Below are 19,675 nucleotides of genomic sequence, written 5' to 3'. Positions count from 1 at the left end.
TTTTCTCTAAACGTCTCATGGGGGTTTAATTTCAATGCATGTTAAATAGATCCGGCACCTCACCAAAAAAGTAAAAAAACTGAAAACAGATTGGTGTATTAGAACTTTTTTCTCCCTTCTTTACTCTCATTTGTTGACCCCTCAGATTTATCCTGCGTCTGTATATAAAACGAAATATTAAGTAGTTAAAAGTAGCTCCGCCTCCAGCATCTACAACAGTAACATGCTGCTCACACTCTGATCCTCCAGTATTAATCATATAATTATGTCATATATAACTAGAATGGCACGCAGAAGAGCGCATCCCTCTGCCAAAGCCCAACAGTCCCCTTAAATTAAAGCTGCACCAAATTGCACACACCCATATCAGTCTATTAAAACATGCCTGCTATTTTTTAATTAAGATCCACGCATTATTCACTCCTCCAAGGACGTTATGTTTTCACCCCTGTCTGTTTGCTTGTTTGTTTATCAGCAGGATTACACAAAGTCTACTGAACAGATTTCTTGGTGGAAGGATAGGATATGGATCAAGAAAGAACGCATAAAATTTTGGCACAGATTTTCTTTTTTTTGTTGCATTTTTTGCATTTTTCAGCAATTTCCCAGGGAATGATTCATGGATAGTGATGGAAATAAATAGGCATATTTAGGGGACTTAGAGTGTGTGCAATTTGGTGCACATCCCAATACATAGTAGATTTATATGTGGTTTCATAAGGGGACTGTTGGTGGAGGTTTGAGCAATACTGAGTGCCATCCTATGGTTGTAACCATAGAGGTGTGGAGAGGATTAGCACTTTATTCACAATGAAGGGAAGGGTGGGAAAAATAACAGCAGATGGGAGGAATGAGAAATGAGGTAATGAACTTTCAGGCCTTACACAAATACCTTTGGCTCTTTGCAACGGATAAAAATCATGGTTACTTAAAGAAGGCCGTGAAAAATTGGAAGGGATTTGCCCGTGGTCTAGTTTGGAGTCAACAACATGAATGCCAGTTTCTGTCAGTTGTTTCAAGGTGGTGTAACGGCCTCATGGGTGGCCCTATTGTGCCCTCTCTTTTTTTGACTGTATGCTCCCTTTGTTTTTGATGGATGGTGCTGAGACTTGGTCAGAGATGTAAAACACATGAGCAGGCCAGGGGAAGAGAGAGAGAAGATCTTGTAAGTCAGATTTTTTAATAAAACAATAAAGCTGACCTGCAGCATTGAGTTAGCAGTGTTTCTCTGTGTGTCTCATCTGAGCTCGGATAAGTGATATCATCCTGAATAAATAGACTTTTATTCTTGATCCAGATCCATTCTTAATCAATATTTCTAAAAGATCTATTTTTTTTTTATCTCACGGCCATAATTTTGACCATAAGCTCTTCCCTGTCCAAGTATTATCTATTAGGCTGTCTAAATGGATGTTTATTTCTCTATCACTATATCAGAACCTTGCCACAGCTCTGCAAATGCCTGTGGTCGCTCCCTCCTGTCATGACTGTCAGATGCAATATCATCTTAATGGAGGAAGAGCAATATCGACACAAAACAGGACGAGCACTGTGTGCGGAAGCAGCGCAGACAGATGTGCCATGGTAAATGTCAGCTTTAATTGAATGCCTATCGGTCAGATGTTGCCCGTCAAGACCAAATAAACAGCATGACTCCCGATGACAGGATGTGAAGCTGATGTGTACCTGAGGGTAATATATTCAGTCCTCTCTGGTATCAACAGCTGCCAAGGGAGGACACACACCAAGACAAAGTGAACTGAAGGGCACTCCAGTTTGCTTCTTGTTTGTTCGTTTAGCTCATTAGAGGCATGCTACCCATGTCACATCTACTTTACCTTGCCACAGGCAAAACTCCGGAGCTGGTGAGGTTGTAGGTAAGCAGCTGCATTAGAACAGTTTACGTTTCAGAGCTTCACTACTCCTGCAGTTGTGTGCTGAGATAGCGCCATGGCTCAGTGTTCGTTTGACACTCCACCACTTTGGTCCAGTTATAAACAACCCAACAATGATTTGATGAATATCAGAGTTATTCAAATCCGACAATAAAGTCTAACTTAAGGTATACACGCTCCTTCTGGAGCTTTCAGCTGCATCATACAGTCCTCATTGGAAGAGTGCATTTGTTTGGTTGCCACTAAGATTTAGATGTTCAAACTGCTGATAAGGACTATATGACACAGTAAAAAACACCTCCATAAAAGTGTCTGAGTGGACCTTAAATTAAAAATATAAAAAACATCACAGCAATATAACCTTTTATTTTGCACTATAACAGAACAGTAACAACAACGGGGGGGGGGGGGGGGGGGCAGAAGAGCTTCTAAATGAACCTTTTGTAAAGATTATTTTGTCAACTGCTGTTTTTCAAACAGAGTTCTGCACTGAATTTCTAATCTCACTGGCAAATGATATTAGTGACGAGTCTGGAAATATTATAGCGCCGCTATTGGCCTTTAAATTGCAATCAAACACCAGAAAGGACATCCTTTCCTCGGGTTGTGGAGGGGACAGGTACGATCGAGTGTAACCGGAGGAAAAGGAAGAGGCTCGCTATAGTGTGGCACACTGACCTATTGATGTGAACCTGGTGCAGGTGAAAGATACAAACCAGATTACAGCCACACAGAGAGTCCAAGTGAGAGAGATTAGAGGGCATTTGAAAGAGGAGAAGGCAGAGGGTTTAGCAGGATGAGGGAGAAGGGAGAAGAGAGGATTATGGAAGACAGAGCTTGGATCCTAAAATAATCCTCTCAGTATACCAGGCTTTATGCGCTTTGGGGCAGAGACCAGTTTGAGCAATTAAATTGTCGTTGCAGTCATGCATCTCACTTTGAACATGCACTGTCACTGCCTCTGTTTTTGGCTTTGAATGTGTTTGATTTTTTCTTCCTCGCTGACCTAGCGCACAGAGAACACACACATACACGCACACAAAAAGTGAGTGGCGCGTGCATTAATCTGGCCGCCTCTTGACTGTATGTGAAGCTATAAGCCCCTCCTTCTTTCCATGCTCCGTGTTCTAATTTGGGTATTGCCATGGTTACATAAGATTCAGGGTTAGGAGGTCAGTGACGTTGTAGGCAAACACCGGATGGATGTGTGACTGCCTCACTGCGACAGAGGGACACACTGAGGGACATAATATAACCCAAGAGAGATGGCAGATGAGGATCAGGAAGGAAATCATCAGAATTGCAAAACCGCCTAAATGGGAGGAAGAGGAAGTTTACAGCCACAGAATATAATAAAGCAAAACAGCACTTTTCCCAGCATTGTTTTTGAACTGTGCATTCAGGAAAAACAACCTCAATATTGCCTTGCATTTATGTTGAAATGTTTTTTTAATTTCTTTTTAGTTTTGAGCAATTGCAAAAGTTGAAGAGGCAAAAACTGTAGAAAAGTATAGATAAAAGAGCCACAATCATGAGGGCGGCCAAAAGAGAGCAGTATGGACACACAGCAAATGTGTGAGAGAGACTACGTGTAAAAGTGTGAGCTGTGATATAATTCAGGACAAAAGCATTCATAGGGGAAAAATAAAGAAAGACAGGGCGAGACTCAGCCCACATGCACACCAGAAAGACGAGGGCGGGTGGGAGGGATGGCCTGAGGGAGGGAGGGAGGGAGGGAGGGGTGTGGAAGTTCCGTGTTGCTCCACTAACCTACTTACCATAATCTCTCTCTTCTCCTCATTTCATAACTTTGCCTAGGTTACATGATACATTGGTCATCTTTCCCACACTTGTAATCAATTATTTTCATCAGCAGTGTTATTATCATGGGCTTTTCTGTGGATGAGTCCAAGGGTGTGCCTGCCTTCTTTTTCAGAAACGCACACCCACAATTAAAATGGTAACCAGGACAGGAATGAGGATATATTGTACCTGGTCATCTGCAATTAATTATTGATAATTATGATAACTTATAATCGATAGATAGATAGATAGATAGATAGATTGATAGATAGATAAAAAGATAGATAGATTTCATACCATCAGGAAATGGATAACAACAACACAGCACTCACACACTAAGGGGAAAATTTGACATGTATAATAGAAACATTCGAAAAAAGTAATAACTGAGTGCAATATAAAACACAATGAATAGAAATAATTCATACAGTGTAAACCAAATATGTACAGTGTGAAAACAATATATAGTCTAATAGGATTTTAAATGCGATATTATTATGCAATATGGGTGACGATGACCAGTCTGACGTAGACATTAGTTCTGACTTTATGTCTGGGGATACTTATCCTGTTTCCCAAGAGTTGTATGTGTTAAATGTGTATATTTTTCAGTTTATGACAATGTACCTGAACCTGAACTGATGGATTGTATATCCACTGATGTTATGATCAAATTTATATCTTGGTTTGGGTGGCCATTTTATGGCCAAAGGGGGAATTGTGGTGGCAATTTTTCATATAATCATGCATTTAAGATATATTCTGTTTAAATGTGTCACAACACACATCAGATTAAGATAAACCTGCAGTTTTAATGCAGACTGTGGATCGTGTGGACTTGACATTACTTGTACAGAACTTAGGACTTAATAGAAGACTTGATCCAACCTGTGAGACAGTGTTTGGAGTGACTGAAACACATGTAGGCACAGTGTTATTTTCATCCTATAACCTAAAAAGAATGACGCGGGGGAATAGAAATCAAACACCGAGTGCTGAAGGTGAAGTTAAAGAGTGTTCTGTTGGCAGATAAAAGCGCGCGCTTGTTATTAAACAGTTCCCACGCCGGGCGACCGTCGCTCCGAAGCCGACACACTGCCACACTTTCTTTTCCCACGCACGCGAGCGCGTCCTGGAAAGCGCGCGGAGGGTGTCGGGTCGCGCGCGCGCGCGCGCCAGCTCACGGGGCACGCGGCGGGCGGCCCGCGGGGTGAGGAGGATCATGTGTAGTCCACGCGCCGAATCTAGGTTACAGTGAGCCGCAGAGCAGGAGAGAGGGAGACGAGAGGGAGGCGAGAGGGAAGAAGGCTGACTTATCACAGCAGCACCCGACACACACACACACACACAGACAGACAGACAGACAGACAGACAGCAAACAACCGACAACACACTCGCTTTTTGATTCTTTTAAGGTCAGTGCTTGTGAAGAAGCGGTAGAAGGAAGAAAGAAGAAGAAGAACAACAACATTTGAGGATTTGCTGTTGTGACAGTTTTCAGCTGCTCCGGTGTTGGAGCGACTAGGCGCGCGCGCGCGTCGTCCTCCCCCCGCGTGTCCCCGCTCCGTTTCCACCCGGAGTTGTATGACTCGAAGAGTCGACCAGGACCCCACCGCCGACATGAGAGGTGAGTGTGTGGACATTTCCCCCCCCCCCCCCCCCCCTCTACTCTCGATACGCATTCAAATGTCCGTCCATAGCCACTGACTTGTGTCCAGCCTGTGACGAAAGTGCGCGGACGCGCCGGACGCAGGGACCAACTCCAGACTGCGCACACAACTTGCATGTTCTGCGGCGGCGGTGATTATGTCACCTTGTGGACCGTGCAACTCCTTCAGACATCTTTCTTTCTAGAAAGGATATTTCAAAGTGCTCTGTTTTGACTGGCACAGATACACGTCGGTGGTCTCGTGTAGACTGCCAGGTTGTCTTCGTTTTATTGACCGGCTCATTCACTGTCGCCTGCGACGAGAGGAACGCGTCGCCACCGTGGTCACCTCACCCTCGTCTTATGTAAGAGCCCGGGGAGGGGAGCGGAGGGAGCGGAGGGATTCGGAGGCTGTCAGCCCGCACGGAGATCTGTCCGCAGGGAGCTTTTAAGCCTGCAAAAAGTAGTCCAATCTAGTCCGATCTATTTGTATGTTATCACACTTCGCTTTGTATTCTAGTGCATTTGTGTGACCCAGACACCGAATTTACAGCCATGACGTGGACATCCTGGTGTTATTCTTTTATTGCCACTTTAAAAAACAAAGTGGCGAAAGGCGGCGAGAGTCTGCTTTAGCGTTGTTTACTGTCAATGTTCATCTGCCAGCGTGTTTTTCTTTTCCAGCATTGGCAGCAAGGGGTGGAGGGAGAGATAGGAGGTGCTCCATTGACCTGATTCTGTCATTGAGGATTACAGCAAGTGTGTGTGGTGTGTGTGGAGGGGAATGTTTTGTCGTCATCACTGTTGCACTGGAAGAAAAAAAAAAATCTGATTCCAATTCACCATTTGAAAGAAGCACGCTGCCTTCTATCACCTCCTGCCGCAACGCCGGCATCGCTTTTTTATGAAGTTCTGTGACGCAAGATGAGCATGCATTTTATGCAAACATATATATGACAATATCTGTGCATGTGTACATGTGTACATTCTTAGGACAAAGTCTGATTTGTTTTGTGCTGTTGTGCCGTCAAGGCCATGTGCACCGCTGTGACAAGCAGGATATGGGCACAGCAAAGCCCATTCAACCGTGAAGCACAGCAGGGTTCAGTTAAGCTCAGTTTCCTCTGCCAGCTGAGGTTGCTTACATCAACCCACGTGTACGTCAGTCCAGTCAAGCACGGCCAGATAGTTTATGATGTCGCGGTCACTATATGAGGTTGGAAAATGAAGAATAAGTGAAGGTCATGAGCAGTTGGAAGATAAATTCCGCATCACCTTTCCACCTGATAGATTGCGATAACCAATGCTGTTGAGTGTGTTTATATCTGAGGTATTCTGGTAAACTGTTGCACAAACCGGTAAGGCAGGTGTGATGTAACACAATCAGATGAACAAACCCCAACAGAGCACTCTTAGATTGTATTCCCCGGTGCCCTGGTGGTGTGCAGACCTGAAGCATGTATAATACTGTGTCGGGGCTCCATTAGCCCAGGACCCAAGGTACAGTAGCAGTAAAGAGGAAAAAGCCGCTCTCTGCTCACTCTCTCAGGACCCTGCTGCGCTGAGCTCAGGCTCAAAGCCACTATCTGTTGAGTGTGCAGCCTTGGGGAAGTTCACAGCGAGCTATAGTATGTGTCAAGGTGCCCTTTCCCTCTGACAACTGCATGCTAAGATTCCACTCCCCTTATCTGAAGCTTTATCTCTTCACCCTGCTTCCTTATTAGTTTTCCGGGCATAGCAAGTCATGAATTCCTCAGTCTGCTCTTCATGTGTTGCAGAGGCCATCGGGGGTTTGGGCTCGGAGCTGCATGAACAGCATGATCAAGCGAATGCACTTTATCTTTTCCTATCAATAGAGACGGATTACACACGCACAGAGTGTGAAGCCGTGCTTCTTGGCAGCTGTTGCACTGTTGATCAGCACACAAATGTTAATTGTGGGAAAAGTGGGATAATCCATAGAAGGAGAAAAGAAGAAAGAAAAGGAAATAACAAAATAAAATAACAAAAGACATAAGTATCTTCACCTGGTTTGACTGACAGCTACTGTATATTGCAGATACATTTGTATTTCAAAGGATATTATCTTCTTCAAGAATGTGTATAACACAGATAGATGAAATTAAAGAATTCTAGTCACAAGGAAAGAGAAAAAAAATCTCAGAAATATTCCATGTGCCTTAAATGAATTAGTCCAAATTTATGACACATTTTTCTTGAGCAAAGTGTCTTTGTACTTAATATACGCACCCTGACATCACATGTGCTATAAAACGCAGATTCTATTGGGTTTTAATCCATTGCACTGAAAAACAGGGCTACTTGGTGACGGTTTAAAGCAAGATGCATGATACAGGCCTCCGTGTACACCAATACCTCTCATTCCACTACTGTTGCATCTGCTGAGTAATTACCTAAACCCGCAGTGCATTTTTAAAGAGTCTGAGGTCAGTGCCACGCCATCTTATATCAGCTGTGTTCCCTTGGTAGGTCAGGGAGTTGAGAAGATGAGAAGAGGCATCACTGTTCCCGTATAGAAGCTATACGGGAAACAGGTGGTAGTTGAGGCCCTGCATTGGGAGATATGTGGAAAGCGAAAATGATAAACGTGACTGGTATGGTTAATAAAAAAAAGGGCCAACTTTGACTTTGACTTTATAGCATGTTATATAATATACAATGTCATTCCTCCCATAGCCCAGAAGCCCGATTAATGTAGGTTAAGTATACAGTATGTAGGTACAGTAGGTAAATATGAAGCACAAGGTAAATAGGACAGTCAACTCTGTTTGATTAGCTGGGATGAGAGGGCAAAGTCTTCTTCCCGAGGGTTTACAGCACTAAGAAAGGTGCTGACACCAGAGGTCTTTTAAATCAGTTGATTATGTAAAAAAAACATTTTTTTCTTGCACTGAGGTCCCAAAAATATTCAAGACAGTATTAATCAACCCAAGTAAAAGTTATGTGATTGAAATTTTTAATCGGGCTAAAACTTAGCAATTGTTGGATTTAAATATAAAGTATATAAATGTATAGGAAGTAGATTTGTGGAAATCCCCTAAATAATGAATGGTCAATGAGGAGTCTGAAACTGTCTCAGACCAGTGTTGCTGGTCTCTACACTAGGGAGTGGATACTTCATTTGAATGTTGTGATTTGTGAATCTCTGGGCAGCCAACTGCAATGGAGTAAAAATAGATGTATGGTCTGGCTCAAACACAGCTGAAATTTCACTCAAATACTTCACATGCTGCAACAAGTTGAGTGCTACTATTAGCTATGACCGGGCCACCTGCTGCAGCTTACTGTACTAGGTGTTTCTGTAAATACTTCCAGATGTGGTGAAGTTGGAAAATCACCAGTGGCATAGTTTGACCCTGCCAGTTTCAACTGGTCATCCATCTCTCAGTAAGCAAACCTTACATTGTTTTCCTTGCATACCAAAAGCAGGCCTCCACCAAGAGTCTGAGTCAGACTTGGTTCCTCCTTAAAACCTGCAAGAAAACCAGATGTGTTCCTTGTGCGGCTGCCACCCTTGGCGCCTCCCCCCTTCACTGAATAGGAAACTGTGTCAGTGGAGCAGTTCTGCTCTCTGGGCCTAACTGTGCCGCTCAGCTGACTGGCAGGTGAGCGAGCAAGTCGTATACATAGCTGCCCGCACATTAGCCAATGGGTGCAGGGGAGGGCGAGGGAGGATCGTCACACTGTTGCCGGGGCCACCACATTTGAATGAGTTTGTTCATGGAATGCGGCCAGACGGCAGTTATATAACAGGCCGACGGGCGGGGGGAGAGGCTGAGGCTCTGGAGGGGGAGCGATAAAGGGAGCAATGGAGAAAGGGATTATTTTTCCCATTGCCCTTTATTTCAAAAATGTCACCTGCACTGCACAGAAATCTTTGTCAAGGGATGATGTCGACATTTTATTTCCCCAAGTTATAATTTTCAGGGTAATGTCGTCCATTTACCCTTTCTGTTTTGCCTGTGTGTGACGCACGTCTCTCCCCAGGCACAGTGCCTCATGTGATTGGTTGGTGGTGAGTGGTTTATAAAAGAGCCTTTAGAAAACAGCAATTTATTGAAGAGCTGTGAAGGCCGGTTAAAGCCTTTGCTGCGATTTACAGGTTACCTTATACCCTGTGTGAGCCAACAAACGTGGTTTAGGAATTGTTCGGCACATCCTGCAGCCTGAGCCAAATCAAATCTTGCACTCAGTTTACACGGTGGGTTGCTGTCTTTTTGTGGGTTACAATTCTCTGGCGTGACGGGTTCAGCAAGGCCCTGTGCCTTTGTCAACCTGCGAACATTCTGTCGATCCCGGTGGAGGAGTGGCAGAGCGAGAGAGAACCATGAAACTTTATAACCCTGGGCCTCAGCTAATGCAATTGACCTGCTATTCTGGGCTTGAGGAGGCCCAGCTACTTAGATAAACAACATAATGAAAAGAACATGCTGTTCCAGGGTAAGAAGGCTCAGGCTTCAACAATGAACACAAGGTATATAATCTATACCTTTGTTTTTACATTTTGTGTTATTGACACTTTCATTTATAATCCGGAAGCATTATCACAAATGTATCTCATCATTGAGATCATCATTGTTACATGCACGGTGATAGTTGTCTTGTTGGAGTTCAGTTTGAGTTTAAAAGATTTCTAGAGTAAATATTGATTTGTCATATGCTGCCTGTTTCATTTGATATGGCTGAGGTATTTTATTGACAGTAACTGCAGTCGGTACAATAGACCTAAAAAGCAAATGTTGAATCTTCCTGTAACTGGCGCAAAAAAAAAGCCTCTTAATGGTGATGCTTTTGGATGTTGTCCCAAATGTACGTTTAGTTGTTACATACTTGGGGAAGGGTCACATGCTGTGTATCATTTCAAGGCTGCAGAGCTGCATCTGCAGATATTATCAATTTTATTTGAACAACAGTTTAAAACCCCCAAAAATTTAGTTTTAATTGAAGTAAAACGAGGAAAAACTGCAAATCTTTACACTGGAGAAGCTGGAACAGACAAAAGTTTGCTGGAAAAATTACCCAAGGATTAATACATGTTTAATAATAGTTACATCATTTTTTCTTGATATGCTTATTGATTAGTTTGCTATTATTTAGTAGAAAAATATGCAAGGAGAAAGAAAAATATTTTTTGCTGTGTATACATATATACTAATTGCTTCTAGCAATTAGTGTGTAATCATATTCTTTCAACACAGATCTAGGTGTTTATTAGTTTCTAGATAACTAACTACATCATTAAAATAATTCATGTTATTGAAATGTATTTGAGTATTTCACTGATTTTTTTCCCCTCATTATGTCTTTCCCTCCAGCTCAAATAGAGGTGATTCCCTGTAAAATCTGTGGGGACAAATCATCAGGGATTCACTATGGTGTCATCACCTGTGAAGGCTGCAAGGTGAGCAATGAAACTATCTCTATCATCAGCAGAGGCACATTAAAAAAACAACAACAACATAAAAACTGGTTTCCAAGGGCCTTTTGGTTATGCTCGAATATATGTTACGTTAGAATGTCTCATTGTGTGTCTCTTTGTCTTTAGGGCTTCTTCCGACGCAGCCAGCAGAACAATGCTATGTACTCGTGCTCACGACAGAGAAACTGTCTAATTGACCGGACCAACCGTAACCGCTGCCAGCACTGCAGGTTGCAGAAGTGTCTCGCTCTTGGCATGAGCCGTGATGGTGAGTTCAGCCACTCAATCTATATTTAATTAACCCAGAGTTTCCACCACGCGTTTTTTGCTTATCACAATGACTGAGTCATGGAATCCTCATTTGACTGAGACCCTACCATCTTAAATGTTTAATTTCGGTCCTTGCACTCCTGTTGCAGCCGTGAAGTTCGGCCGAATGTCCAAAAAACAGCGCGACAGCCTGTATGCAGAGGTCCAGAAGCACCAGCAGTCCCAGGAGCGTGCAAGCATCGGTGCCCGTGATGAGAATGGCGACATGGCCGAACTCAGCTGCCCCTACAGAAGAAGCTCCAGCACTACGCTCAGTGATCTGGATGACATTACCCAGATGCCAGAAGGCCTACTATTCGACCTGCCGCTGACCCCCGAGGATGCAGGTGGAGACTACTGTAACCTGGACATGCTGGGTGGCAGTGGAGGCAGCAGCTCGTCCTCTCAGAGTTCACCGGAACAGACCAACTTGGACTTTGTAGACAACAGCCACAGCATCAAGCACGAGTACCAGCTGTTGCAAGACTCTGGACTCTTCTCACATGCCATCCTCAACCCACTGCCCGGGGGCTGCTCGCTGCTTGAGATCGGTTAGTATAAATCCAGAAAAGCTTGAACCATTAATCAATTCAAAATTGAACAATAACCATAATGGTGAAAAGATGTAACTTTTGTTCCAGTAAAGCAGACAGCAATTTAAGTGTGGTTGTCATAGAAGTGATCTATAGAAAATGATTTACCCCTGTTTAGAGCGTATAACTCAGAGTGTGGTCAAGTCACATCTTGAGACGAGCCAGTACAGCACAGACGAGCTGAAGAGAATGGCGTGGACCTTGTATAGCCAAGAAGAGACACGGTCATGCCAGACCAAGGTATGTGTGACATTCTGATATCCACTTATATGCGTTTCACTGTAGCACCTAATTTACACTCATTTCAAGAACGGAGACCCAGAAAATCTGTTAAAGATCTCCACCAGCTACCTGGACATTTGGAATGTCTTTTATCTTTACAGTCTAAATCTATAAACAAATGACAGTTGCATTTTTGTACAACGATCAGAGACAAATGTTTTCAGTTGTTGACCTTGTATGAAAATCAACTGTAAAACATCTTGAAAAAAAGTTTCCTGAAACAAATATAAGGGCTCCCTTCTTTTCGCCATGATTCTTTCTTAACAGTGAGGTTTGTCATCCAACATTTCATCACACGTCCTTAAGGTCAAGATGTCTTTGACGGAAATTTGATCATACCACAAAACTTAACAATCGTTGATGTCTAAATTAGAACAGAGTGATTAAACAACCATGAATTACAACTTGCAATTCTCATAAACGCCTCTCTGTTTTTTTCTCTCTCTTCCAGTCAGCTGAGGTGATGTGGCAACAATGTGCCATTCACATCACCAATGCAATCCAGTATGTGGTAGAGTTTGCCAAGCGCATCACTGGCTTCATGGACCTGTGTCAGAACGATCAGATTATCCTCCTCAAATCAGGTCAGAGCATGACACCAGTGTACACTGGCCCTGTGGGCTGAAAACAGTTCTGCATATTGTGTTTAGCCATATAACAGTCTGGAAATGTGCCTCCTGCAAGACAGCTAGCCTGCTGCGGGCATGTTTATTAGTTTGCAAACTTTTAGCTGTGACTAAGATGGCTGTTGTCATATGAATAGCATTTCACCCTCAGGTGGTAGCTGACTTCACAGAGTTTAAATATCACATGCATGCAGAGGGACTTGAAAAGGTGCATGGTTGTTCTGTTCTGTTAGCCTAGAAAAGTCTGGTATTTTCCATCCTCATTTTCATCAAGATGAAAGACACAAGAGCTCACACGCAAACACAAACCACACAGGTTTTCTTCGCTTGATGAGTCTGATTACAGGCTTCGATCAGAAATGTCTAAAGGCGAGAAATGTTTCCACACCCAAACATAATCTGTGAAACCTGAAGGGTGGAGCAAGATTGCGGGTTTGTTTAAGAGTCCTTACAGAAGGACATTCCTGTAAGTAGGGCCATACATTTACATGTCACATCCACAACACCACTCAATCAAGATTGGCAATTAAACACTATGCAAATGCACAAACATCTTCTATGTCAGGTATTACCCAATTAACAAATGTTATCATGTAGCTTCGTTATATCATAACATCCATAGTATCACATTTTTTGCTGTAAATTATGTACAATTATCTTGTCATTGAAGAATGTTTTCTTTATACAGTCGAGACAGGGCAGGTACAACTTTAATTAGATCAAGGAACAGGATGTCTTCCTCATGCCACCTGTTGAAGTACAGATGTCAATTATAGTGTCGTACTGTTGTCACATTTTTATTTTTGTAAATATTCTTCTCGGTGCAATTCTACTTCCTTTTTTTTCACCGACAAAATGGAATACGTTGAGTTGTTTAAAGTGGGATTACATTTTGCTGTTCCCTCACATTTATGCACTTCAGTCCTTAACATAACCAACAATTCAGTCAACGATTCAGAGCCTGCATAGGCTCTTTTGTCTGAAATCATCAGCCTAGCGCATATTTCAATGTGGATATGATGATCAGCTTTTTATATTTCTTTCTTTCTTTCTTGTGTGTGTCAACAGGCTGCATGGATGTTCTTCTGATCCGTATGTGTCGGGCCTACAACCCCATCAACAATACATTGCTCTTCGATGGAAAGTTTGCCACTGCTCACCTTTTCAAAGCTCTCGGTGAGTCGACATGTTCGCTGTCTTTCTCTCGTGGGAAACAAATGTATGACCATGATAAAAAAAAAAGGATGAACAGTGGATTTTGTATCAGAATCACCACGCAGATTGGGTTTCTGTCTTGATGACCTTGTTTTTCCTCCGTCTTCTACCTAGGCTGTGACGACCTTGTGGGCTCAGTGTTTGACTTCGCTAAAAGCCTGAGTCGTATACAGATGTCCGAGGAAGACATGGCTCTTTTCAGTGCTGCTGTGCTGCTCTCACCAGGTAATTCCCTAACAAAATAGATTTAGTTTTACCTGAGAGATTGGTATATTGAAGTTCTGTGACAATATTACAAAAGGCTACATTCCTTCTAACACTCTAAATTTGGAAAATAAACCTATAGAGGCCAATGTATTGGTAATGTAATGTAATGTATTTCACATATTTGGTGTATAAAAAGATCTTGTGATGCAGATTGAAGTCATTAATCAAAAATGTTTACCAGCACTGCTAAAGTTGTAGCACAAGTTTGACACTCATTCAGTACATTGTGTCAGTCGACATGAAAAACAGGGCTAATTACAATTAATTTACTGTTAGTTGTCTCCTAACCAGCTTTAAGCTTCTGCCATTATCCTTTATCACAGGTAAACAGGGGTAGACTTCTTAAGAAATACACTCCATATATTTCCGCATGCTTAAGTTTGATTAAATATAAATTCAATTTTTCAGTTAAAACCAATCTTTGCTGTTACCTTCAAAAAGCCACAGGCGACAGTAAAGTACTGACGCTGACAAGATATTGCTTCAATGCCAGGTTGAAGCTTTTCAATGTTACGGCACAATACTGTTGCTGCAAGCAACAAATAAAAATCAGCTTACACTGAGTTGATACAACGTAGCTCGTCATGGTGATGACTTTTAGCAGCCTCATTTTTTTCCCGTATTTGGTCTAGTTTGACCCTGGTTCCTGCCTACACCTGCATCCCCATGCGATGATACTATTACTATGACATCAAAATGTTTTCTGTGATCGATCACTGAAACAAGTAGTTCCTAGGTATTTGTGCATTGCAAACCTTGCCAGATTCGGTTATAGTACATGACAACACTCGTGACACCATGTTGTCCCTATTATTTCCTTCAGACCGACCCTGGCTCACAGATGTCCAAAAGATTCAGAAGTTGCAGGACAGAGTCTACGTGGCTCTGCAGTGCTGTCTACAAAAAGAGGGAGCATCAGAGGAGAAACTAGCTAAGGTACATAGCCCGTTGTACGACTGTGCCAGTTTGCTGAAAATAACCATCATGATGATTTTGTTAAGCCACTGTATCAAGTCCTTGATTAACCCTTTTTTAAATCCTCCTTTGTCCCATCTAGATGGTTTCCAAGCTTCCCATAATGAAGTCCATTTGCAACCTTCACATCGACAAACTGGAGTTTTTCCGTCTGGTGCACCCTGAGACAGCATACACGTTTCCTCCTCTGTACAGGGAGGTGTTTGGCAGTGAAATCACCTTCCCAGACTCTACAGAGGGCTAACGCAGCTTGTAGCTACACAGCTTGATTCAAATATAAACACTGAGGTTTAGGGAGGGAGAGATAGAAAAAAATGTGGCAACCAGCTGAGGCAAAAAACAAAAACAACCAGCAGCTCAATGACAATCCTGCACGCTACACTTGAGGACACACTCTTCTCACCTCTTAACTCCCGACCTTGTGGAGTAGCTTACGCTGCCCCGCGAGCCAGTCCTCTCAGTTTCCATGTAACACTACCGGAACTGCTGCTGGGAACTGGGAAGTGCATGTTACCTCTTTTTATAGGGAGCTAAAGAAATGATTAAATAGTAGCCTATAATTCGTTTTTTCAAAAATATTTTTCACAGTTCCTTTAAGCTATTGTTGAATGTACCCCCTTTCCCCTTTACCGCTCAGCACAGCCCTTGGCTTGATATAGAATGTACATACTTAAAATCCTCAGCCACTTTGTGGAGGTTTGCAGTAACAATGCTTGTTCGTCAGTCTAGTAACAGTTTATTGTTTCATTCAATATTTTTCGGTAGTGCCCATATTTTGCAGTTTTGTAACATATGAACAAACTGTTTAAAGGGACCATGATCAAACACACAAGCAGACACAGTTTTAAACGGTGTGAATCATGGGCAAACTTTCGGTGTCTGCTGCCATGCACCTACCTGCTTGCACACAGAGTGGAATACGGCACTTATGCTGATCTTTGTGGGTATTTTTATGAGTACACCCTCAGACACAGCTCTTTATTTTTTTAATGCAATCAGTGACCTCAGTCCTAATACCTTTTCCCTTTTACAAATGCCACTTAGAGAGTGAGAGCGAGAGAAACACAGAGGTATCGTGAAAGTATTTTCATATGTTCCCTTTTTAAAAATATATATATTAACACATATATAATAATGTAAGATAAGAGCAGTGGTGATTTCACACAGAGGAGGGTAATGTTTCGCTCGTGCTCAGGTCTCTCAAACAGATACTGCCTGCCCATACTTGGGAATGGAAAGATTGTTTTCACTGAGAAGAAAATCTAGTATTATGGATAATTATGAGCACTTATGAGTCCACCGCAGAATCCAAACTGAACTCTCAGAATGCGATTTTACGGGTTCGCACTCACATCAGACTGCCATCTGTGAAACATATGTTAAACCAGTCAGACATGCTAAATAACACCTGCTGACAAGCTGGAAAGACACTGTGCTGGGCAGCCAACCACTGTTGGGCTATGTGCTCTCGTGGAGGAGTCTGGAATTGTTGCCACTCGCCCCCGTCCGCAGATGAGCGCCATCGCCAAAACATCCAACATTGTCTCACCCCAGCAGGGTAAAAATACTCTAAGAGTACTGAAAACCAGATAGTTTGGTGTTGAAATGTGATGGTTGACTACATTGCCACTGGCATGGTTGAATAAGGGGGAAGAGAAGAGAGTGGACCAGTGGGTTCTGGAGGGGATTTACTGTCTGTCTCACAACTCTCACTGCTTTGGGGTTGGGCAGATCTATTCCTTCCCTACCCCCCGACTACTACTTCAAACACTACATGGCACAGGAAAGGGTTGACAGAGCCATCAGCTACCCCCCTGAGTTAGTATTTCTGCGTTCGTGCTTGAGAGTGTCTTTAAAAATAAATTGTAAGGCCAGTGATGACCGAACTATCTTACAATGTGTCATTTTGCTCTTAAAACTGGGGAAGAAGACAAAATCAAATTCCGGGATCTGCTTGCCCAGAAGTAACCCGCTCTGACTGGTTTTTCTGTCATTTGAGATAAGTTCAAGCCTTTAGATTCAGGAAACCTGACATTTTCAGATCTTTCTTTGGTAAAGTCTCTGGAGACACATGAGGGTGTGTACAGATGACCCACTTATACTCAAAGTAGGGGGACATATTGTGTTTCTGTAAAACCACATTGTACTGCCAGTATACTTGAGAAGCTATGAGAAATAGCTTTAATCTGAGAAAACACTGCTGTTAATTTTTTCTTAAGCATTTTAAGACAATCGCCATGACAGATGTTGGATGTCTAGCTTTATTTGAGCCAGGTCTGCTTTGCACTGCTGGGACAGTGCTTTTCACCATACATGAAGTTATCTCACACAGTTATGAAGGGGTATTAACCTCTTCTTCTTTTTTTTCTTGGTACGCGAGACAGTGGCATGGTGGGATTGTGCAATAATGTCTTTCCCATTGTGTGTCCCAAGTGTGTTGAGCCTTTGTTTCTATGTATTACAGTTAATATTTTCATAAGCACTCCAGCACAGCCAACCTCGCAGCACAAGTAAACTAATGTTTTCTTTTTAGAATATAATACACAGCCGGCTACTACACAGGTGGGCTATGAGCTGACATAGATGACACTTACAGTGTGACAAAGTGCAATACTTTGTGTGTTGAGTCGGAGAATGTTAGATATGCTGATAACAAAAGACTGTTTACTTTTTTAGTGTTTGCAGGCCTAAAATCTGTCCAGGCGGCAGTAATGGAGATCTGCACTTACGTTTCCGTTTAGAGTTACTCAGGGAGATAGCTGGGCTCTCTGTCCTACAGTGTCTGCAGTTTGTCTAGCTAGCAAGACACCTCGCACCAACATAGAAGACCGTAAAACCTTGATCACTGTGTACAGTACAATGTTCTTGTGAATGTTTGATTTCAGAAGTATCAAAGATTTTACCCCTGTCTAATATCATTATTGCAAGACTTTCAAGTTTGAGTAATAGATGAAATAGGATATTATGAAAAGTAAATATAGTAAAAAAATATATAAAAGATGGATTATAATCTCTGAATCTTGTGTTGGTTTTGTTGTGATATTTTCCTTTGTCTCTTAATTTTATCCTTTTTATGTTCTGTTTGTTTTCTTTTCCTCATCATTTTAGTGTCCTTGTCTTGGAGAGATGTAATTCTATTTTTTTTAAAGAGCGTTTTAAAGATGTCTCTCTAAATGTTTCTCTTTTGTCATGATCCTTTTGTTTATGATGTTTTCAGTCGTAAGATTATTATTATTAAATCATATAGATTTTAATAAGAAATAATTTATGATATGTTCTGGATATAAAGCCCAAGAGGTTGTAACACAGTTACGTGTTATTGCACAATGGTGACAGAATATGTGGATCTAAGAATGTAATAAAAGTCTTTTTACAATTAAAAGGGAAAAGAACCAGATTTTTTTATGAAATGTATTTTAAAACTGAAATTGACACAACAGAACCAGTACTGTTGTTTATAGACAGCAAAACATCATATTCTACACTCATATAATGTTATATATGGAAACACCATGCTGACATAGTTTTTTAGTTAGTATATTAGAATACAGCTGCTACATTGGAGCAGCTATTTTTTCTCCATTACAACTTACATGACACTTAACACATTACAAAATAGACAGGAAAAGACTAGACAACAGACATAAAAAACAAATCACACTTAATTTCTGTTGCGCTTTTTGTGCAAAGATGCTTAACAATACAGTCGAAATAAAACAAAAGAAGAAAATGCAACACTACAGCGATAAAAAGCAATGAAATAAATAAAATAAGATAGTTAGTAGATTTAGAATAATGTACACACACACACACACACAAGCTTTGACTACACCGTAATTGCTCAATAAACACTACTATTCTCTTGATCCAAGTTAATTTTATGGAAATAACCCTACCAGAAAATAAAGCTTATCAGTTATTGCATTTTGCACTTTTTGTCAATCCAATCTCTATACCTAATATAAAAGTTGGAAGGAAAATGACACCCTGTCCTGGGAGCATCTAGTTCATTACTACATCGTGTGGTAGCTAAGGTGCTCAGGCTGGAGTTCATAAACCCCACTGGGTCCTTAAGAAAGTATTCCTTGTGACATAATTCAATTAACTTACAACTAATTGGAGACACTAAAACAATCTTTCACCTTCCCCTCTTCATAGTTAAAAAGTGTCTCCCACCTTCGTTGTATGGTCAGAAATTTCCTTAAAGCCTCTTTAAACAACTCATAAATTATCTGCATGATTAGATACTGTCAAGGTAGAGAAACCAGATGGGACAGACAAGCCAAGGCTGGATCGCTCTCCAGATACACTGGGAAACCACCCTGGGGCTCTAGAACCAAAGGGGCCCCATAATACCCCAAGCCTGGTTTATGGCAAATGGTTTGCGCTGATTTGATTGAAATCTCAGCTTGAGGGATATGAACCGCTGAAACTCAATATAAACAGACATTACAAGGGCCTTAAAATTGCTCAAATCACTTATGTTTGTGACAGTGTTATGACGAGGGCCAATATGCGGTTTTCAGTTACACCGCTGTCTTTGGTACAGAACGTCAGGGCAGGGCCCTTCATTGCCACCTGCCTCGAAATTAATCTATTGAAATCACTACACTTTGGCAAAA

At 41.9% G+C, this 19,675-nt stretch overlaps 1 protein-coding gene across 2 annotated transcripts in view; it reads left to right on the top strand.

Moving 5' to 3' along the window:
- Positions 1 to 18,435, top strand: part of rorca (RAR-related orphan receptor C a) — a 30,183-nt gene extending 11,748 nt beyond the window's left edge. Inside the window, exons 1-10 of one of the 2 annotated variants that reach the window (XM_035647855.2) lie at positions 4,903 to 5,325; positions 10,683 to 10,768; positions 10,913 to 11,054; positions 11,206 to 11,646; positions 11,807 to 11,928; positions 12,422 to 12,554; positions 13,665 to 13,772; positions 13,926 to 14,036; positions 14,902 to 15,014; positions 15,136 to 18,435. In XM_035647855.2, coding sequence (XP_035503748.1) covers positions 5,283 to 5,325; positions 10,683 to 10,768; positions 10,913 to 11,054; positions 11,206 to 11,646; positions 11,807 to 11,928; positions 12,422 to 12,554; positions 13,665 to 13,772; positions 13,926 to 14,036; positions 14,902 to 15,014; positions 15,136 to 15,297 — 1,461 coding nt within the window. In that variant the 5' untranslated portion in view covers positions 4,903 to 5,282 and the 3' untranslated portion in view covers positions 15,298 to 18,435. Of the gene's footprint in view, positions 1 to 4,902; positions 5,326 to 10,682; positions 10,769 to 10,912; positions 11,055 to 11,205; positions 11,647 to 11,806; positions 11,929 to 12,421; positions 12,555 to 13,664; positions 13,773 to 13,925; positions 14,037 to 14,901; positions 15,015 to 15,135 lie in introns of those variants that run through there. The other variant, XM_035647856.2, reaches the window with a different exon arrangement.
- The last annotated feature ends 1,240 nt before the right edge of the window (positions 18,436 to 19,675 follow it).

Source organism: Scophthalmus maximus, chromosome 13 (genome assembly GCF_022379125.1).
Source record: "Scophthalmus maximus strain ysfricsl-2021 chromosome 13, ASM2237912v1, whole genome shotgun sequence".
Taxonomy (NCBI): Eukaryota; Metazoa; Chordata; class Actinopteri; order Pleuronectiformes; family Scophthalmidae; genus Scophthalmus; species Scophthalmus maximus.
This window is presented reverse-complemented; position numbering and strand designations above follow the sequence as displayed.